At 39.4% G+C, this 6862-nt stretch overlaps 1 protein-coding gene across 1 annotated transcript in view; it reads right to left on the reverse strand.

Annotated features, from left to right (window-relative positions):
• The window catches only part of cacng5b (calcium channel, voltage-dependent, gamma subunit 5b), a 21972-nt gene extending 15110 nt beyond the window's left edge, over window positions 1-6862 (reverse strand). Inside the window, exons 1-3 of the mRNA XM_079622855.1 lie at window positions 6751-6862; window positions 3986-4036; window positions 1121-1350 (exon numbers count right to left, since the gene is read on the reverse strand). Coding sequence (XP_079478981.1) covers window positions 1121-1316 — 196 coding nt within the window. The 5' untranslated portion in view covers window positions 1317-1350; window positions 3986-4036; window positions 6751-6862. The remainder of the gene's footprint in view (window positions 1-1120; window positions 1351-3985; window positions 4037-6750) is intronic.

Consider the following 6862-nt stretch of genomic DNA (forward strand, 5'->3'; position numbering starts at 1 on the left):
ATCCCAGACAACAACTGCCAACCTTCGTACTCAGTCCAGAATGCCTGGCCAGGCACAAATAATGGCATAAAACCATTAAAACCCCTTTGAATGTGTGAAGTCCACTGGAATGAACCCGAATGACCGGCTGTTTACAGAAGACTGACTATAACAGGGAAACATTGGAAAAATGGGGATTTAAAAGGGTCCTATATTGCCCTTTCACAAGATGTAAAATAAGTCTGATGTCCCCAGAGTGTGTGTGTAAAGTTTTAGCTCAAAATACCCCACATGTATTTTTATATAGCATGTTAAAGTTGTCACTTTATGAGGGTGAGCAAAAACACACCGTTTTGTGTCTGTCCCTTTAAATGCAAATGAGCTGCTGCTCCCGGCACAGGGGGCGAAGCTTCAACAGCTTGAGTGTGTGTGTGTGTGTGTGTGTGTAATTATTGTATTATTGAGTATGATTTCACATTTCTAACTGTAGTTAGTGTGTAATGTTGATGTTTGATCATAAACAACATCTGCAAAGTTACAACGCTCAAAGTTCAGAGTAAAGGGAGATATTTGCTTTTACAGAAATCACTCTTTAAGAACTACAACAAACGGCTGGTAGAGACTACACGAGCTTCCTCACGGGTTAGTGACATCACCAACCCTAAAATTTACATAAACCCCGCCCCCTGAACACGATTATAGATTATCAAGACAGAATATGCTAATCAATGACTAGAAGATAACTACACATAAGCTTCATAAATTCATCAATTATCTTCCTCTTGAGTCTCTCCATCATTGTCTGACTCCGTTTGAACATAAAAGACTAAAAGTTTTTGTAATTTTCAGTGTGTGTGTGTGTGTGTGTGGTAAAAGGACACAAGCTCTTGAAGCTCCGCCCCCTGTGCCGGGAACAGCAGCTCATTTGCATTTAAAGGGACAGACACAACAGTGTGTTATTTCACACCCTCAAAAAGTGACGATTTTAACATGATATATAAAAATATCTGTGGGGTATTTTGAGCTAAAACTTCACACACACACTCTGGGGACATCAGATACTTATTTTACATCTTGTGAAAAGGGCATTATACCACCCATTAACACTAATAAATGTAAGGAACTGAGGAATGTGACTGACCTGCCAGGAAACACACTCTCCAGAGGCCGGAGTGTATGGACAGGTGTGTGTTAGTGCTCTGGTTGAGAGGCATGATGACGCCCTCCTCCAGATAGAGCCAGTAGTCCGTGCTGACAGCGATGCCCAGCAGACCCAGACTGCAGACCGCAAACACACTGCTGAGCAGAGCCAGAGCCTTCCTCCCGCACGCGCTCATGCCACCGGGGGGCGCTCACACACTCACACACCACCTGAGGGAAACACACACACACACACACACCATCATCTCCAGGAAACCTGACATAATGAAGCGCCTCATGGAAACAAGTGTTCTGGGAAGCACACAGATGCAGTTAGAAAACACACACACACAGGGAGACACAAATACACTCTCACACTGCAATTTTCACATCTGTGTGTGTGTCATTTGAGCAGCTGCAGCTGTCACTGGCCGCGTTTCCATTACAGATTTGCGCAAATGTTTTGCGCTATTATCTAAATATCGATAAAAAACTATTGCGAAATGATGGCATTTCCATTATGTTATGCAACTAAAACGTCCTTTTTTCTCTCGCGATAAGTCATTCCAAAAATCACGGCAACGGACGTTGGTTTATATAATCTAACAGCCACCGCATTAGACATTATTATTATTAATGGAAGGAGACGTAACGTGTTATCCAAGCATTAATGGCAGGGAAAGACCCTTATACTGCGAACGATATGAGGAGTTTCTGGGTGTTTCACCCTCATTTCTGCTCTGAGGTTTTGATTGTGACATTTCTTTGAGGTTTAGAATCCAGTATTCCTATAGGCTAATTATTGTTTCTTTTATGAATTTAATAAAGAACTCTGTCTCCTATTCCAAATGATCCATGTAGGCTACTTTTGTGCCCATTCGTTTTTTCCTTTTTAAACCCGTAATTGAAAAACGAAAAATGAACGGTTGTCTTTTTAAAACGCAAAGTTGAACACAAAAAGTTTAATTTGAGCTGGCTACACCAACTGCTGCGCAAAAAAAGTAAATATCGACGAATTTTCAGATGTTTCTTTAATGACTATCCCCCCCTTTATTAAACATGTAAAATATTCACAAATTAATATGGAAAACATGTCGATTTTACTGGTTTTCTAAGGCCAAATTACAACCTGGAATTGATATTTTCCCGCAGTGCTGAATGAGAAGAGCCATTAATATTATTAATAAACTATTGTTTTCTAAGTCGGCTAAAAACATCTTCATCTCCGCTGTTAAGCAGATGCGCTTTTAGAGAGAAATGCACCTTTCATACGGATTACTTAATCAGAACAAAATGTATTAGCTTTCGATTCGAATTTGTTCGTTTTAAAGTGGACATTTCAAGCTTTAGCCTATAGGCTATATTTAGTTTCAGTTCTCGCGCTCCAGTTCACGGAGATCATGAAAACGCGCCTGATTGTTTTATTTTATTTTACAAAAGCACAACGCTTTCTTGTTATTGTTTACACAAATAAAAGTAGTTACACATAATGTATTATTATTTTCTGTATGACCAGAAATTATAGAGTATATTAAGTTGTTTCACTGTTAATAGGAAAATGCAAGTGTTCGCGCCCGCGCCTCCGTGCCATCCAGTGCGCGTTTCACACTCCGCTCCACAAACCCTTGGATATGCGTCAAAATCTTGTGTTTATTTGTGATAATCTTAGCCCTGTATTATTATTGTAACCCGTATTATAAATTACATTTGACGAATTGCTTTGTTCCTTTTTTTAATAAAAGCGTCTTCTAAATATGTAGCCTAGTAAATGTTATAATAATGATGATAATTATTATTATTTGCGTACACAGACCCCAAACACACCGCGTCTTCTAAGTCAGGTGACTGTAAATGCGCAAAAACGGTTTCCATTGCAGTTTTGCGAAATATTCCTTTTTCGAATTGCCTGAAAAACCTCCTCATGCGAGCGTAAAAACTTTTTTTGCGATAAACGAGAGTTTTTGCGAAATTGACGTGTTTCCATTGTGCGTATTTTCAATTCGCAATTTCAATTTGCGCAATTTGAAGGGTAATGGAAACGCGGCTACTGTCTAACAGATGATGCTAGCGGTGTACGAATATAGCGTTTCACAATATAAAACTGCAGCAATATGTTTATCATGGATAGTGAGAATATGTAGTGTGTATAGCTTTCACCCAAAATTAAAATGACTGCGCGTGAAAACTTTTAGAGTTTTAGTGTCAGTACTACATTAAACTGCTAAATATAATGTTGAATATAATGTGTAATAATGCAATATTTGTGGGTCCTGATAATGCCAAATGTTACAGTAAAAAGTGACCTACATTATTGTAAATATATCTAGTCGGTGAAAGAGTGCAAGAATATTCGTCTACAATAATTCTGTGTTTTCATCTTCAGAATCATGAATATTGTTATTCTGGCGTCTCTATTGTCCTGTGCTTTGGGTTTCCAGCACCAAGTCCAACACTATTCATTTACACACACACAATTCAGCATTTTAATAAAGTTTATTTTTTGTTCATCTTGTACCAAATGTCTTGGAGTATCGCAATAATATCGTATCGTGAGTTCAGTATCGTGATATTAAATCGTGACATGAGTGTATCGCTACACCTCAAAACTGTTCTGAACAGTTTTGACTTTTTATTTGGCTTTAATATTTCAATCAATCATGCCAATATCTGTCACACACACACACACACACACACACACACACACACACACACACACACACTGGCTGGTCCCCACAATGGAGGTGAATCTCAGGTTTTACTATCCTTGTGGGGACATTCGGTTCCCACAATGCATAATAAACCAAGCCCACACACACACACACACACACACACACACACCCACACAAACACCTCTAAAATGCAGTACCTGTCACTGGATCAGAGCGCCAGAGCGTCCATCGCTGCCGGGATGATGGACCTGTTTAAAGACCCACACATTAATGAGCTCCACAACACACAACATTTAATGACATGTACTGTACAGAGATTGTGTGCATTTTAAACACGCTTAGCCACAAACAGCTCTACAACCAAGCAGTTGCAGATCCACATAACCGTCTTCTATGAACAGCACATGTAAAACTCTTCACTTAAAGCCATTCATTTAGTTGAAAGTCTCTTCACATCCTAATAGAAATCATTAAAATAAGTGGTCTAACTGTATTTATATTGCCTGTGGAAGGCATAGGACCATAAAATGTCCGTCCAATGATGTCCTACCTGCCTGTCAGCGTAAATATTTTCATACCTCTGCTAGCGAGGACATCACGCGCCATCAGCGCGTTTAATGCTATGCAGGGTTGTAGACAGATGTCAGTCACAGAGAGCCACAAACGAAACAGCAGACGTCTTTTCAGGCCGTGTGTCCACTAAAGCCAGCGGAAAACGCCTAGCGTACTAAAGCCAGCGCAGCATTTTCTTCAGTTGAGACGCTTTGCTAGCTATGATACGGGATATCCACGAAAGTGTTACTAGTGTCTCATTTCACACATACTGTGTAATATTTCTGTGTTGACTCTATATTAAAATGTTGATACAATATAACATATTTTTTCTGGCTCTTGTTTTAAATTATTTTGTTTCGTTATTATGCTTGTTATTGTTATTGTTGACGTTGTACAATCAGAATGTGGCGGTTGGTCAGTGTGGTATTAGCCCCGCCCCTCCTCCACTGTGATTGGACGGTTGGGTAAAAAGTGACGGTGATGAGCGCTTTTACCCAAAGATGAACATTCTTCAACTCTCGCCGACCGGTAAAAAACGTTGGGCGCTTAAGCGTGAAAAAAACGCTCCACGCCTCGTTACGCTCATGGCGCTTTAAAAACGCGGCGCTCCCATTGAAAACAATTGGAAAAATACGCCAGCCGCGTGAAAAAACGCTTTGGTGGACACGCGGCCTAACAGTTCCTACTGAACCAAACCAACAACAGGCTTATGCTGCGTTCACGCCATAACTACTGTAATTAGGAAAAGATGGACACCAGTGACGTTAATCAACTGTGAAATGAATCTGCAGCAGTCATGTGGTGCAACTAGTGCTAGTTATGTTCATTATTATTGTGATGTTATGTGCTTTGAGACATGCCGTAGTTAAACGCCGTCTCTCGTGACGCTTTTGTTTGCTCCCCGAGTCCTTACAGGCAATGACTTTGCAGGCGGCATTACCTCACGAAACTGATTTTGAACAGCGTAACGGTTTAATGATCTACAGCAAAATTGAGAGCTTTGGAGAGAATCAAGTGAATATTTAATAGGTAAAATAGTAATTTCTCGCCAGAAATGACATCAGAAGTGGAAACGTTGACGACCAACCACAACTTTCATACTTAATCTGTATTTTTTAGCTCAACTGTCGCAGAATAGAAAGCAGAGGATTGTGGGATATCAAAGGTAGTGAATGATCAAAAATCCATTAGATGAATGTTTCTCAGGAGACTGGAAGCTAACACAGGATTCGGACGTGCCTAGTAAACACATCCTCGAAGGCAGCATTGTTGCGTTTTGGGACGCAGCCCATGTGATTTGAAGGAGGCGTGTCTTTAGAGACGCTCTGGAGGGAGGATGGGAAGCTAACTCGCTATTGCTAGCCTCTCCGAAAATTGCCTACCCTACCTTTAAACGCTTATAAAGAATTACAACTGTCCTTCACTGTTTTAGCTGAATAATGACACCGTCGTCTTCTGTAGGGCTGTTTAATAGTTTATATGAGTTCGTTTCAGAACTGATGATGACCTTTGCTGAGCTAAATTGAATTAATGGCCTCTGTAGAGCAGCAGCGGACATTGAATTTGTTTCATAATTGAAGAATTTGCCAACGTTAATAGTTATTTTACTGTCTATTACAGGAAAGCTACTTTGAAAAAAGCTTTTGTATAGAAAATAGAAATAGATTTTACTTGACATGACTCGACTTTTAAAGAAAATTGAAGTGTCTCAAAACCTAGATTTTTTGTGCATAATTTTTTTTTTTACCGATACAGATTGCTTTTATGGTGAATAACCAATTATTAATTATTGTTAATTGTTGTCCACCAACATTCTAATGTTTATACAGCTATTATTACCACAGTAAAATCAGTGTGTGTTCAGTAAGTTACAGCGTCAGAAAACTTCACAATCTTTTTGTAATTTTTGTTTATTTATGACAGTGGTGGATAATATTTACCACAAGTTTGCGTGACAATAACATTAACTGCAATATGATGACTGAATTTATAGTTGCATTGTGCATTTTTTAATTATCAGGAACCACACCGATGCTCAGAAATCTCGTTAGTCAACTCACTAGGTTTAGACACCGTTTATATACCTTTAAAATCTGTTTTCATATCAACACTTTTTTCTCTTTACTCTTGCCGCAAACATAACTCGAGGACTGAATATTGAATATGTGCTGCACAGCTGCGTTATCATTAGGGTATTATAAACACATGCAAACAATTAAGCAATTTTAAACACGTTTAACATGTACTAAACATAAACAATAACATTCAAAGCACACAAATAAATTATAGCTATAACACACATCTGACTTCAGAATATGAAATCATCAGTATTTAAGACGCATGCATCTGTGTTGACTTGAGGACAGCCGTTGCATGTTCATCCACACACTGAACGGATGATGATTACCTGTAGATGTTCTCGATGAGAGTAGATGTGTGTGTGTGTATTCCAGCTCGAGAGTGAAGCAGCTCCGCGCGCGCAGTCCAGTCTGTGTGCACGAGACTGATGAAGACCAGCG

The sequence above is a fragment of the Phoxinus phoxinus genome, assembly GCF_949152265.1.
Source record: "Phoxinus phoxinus genome assembly, chromosome: 1".
NCBI classification, from domain to species: domain Eukaryota; kingdom Metazoa; phylum Chordata; class Actinopteri; order Cypriniformes; family Leuciscidae; genus Phoxinus; species Phoxinus phoxinus.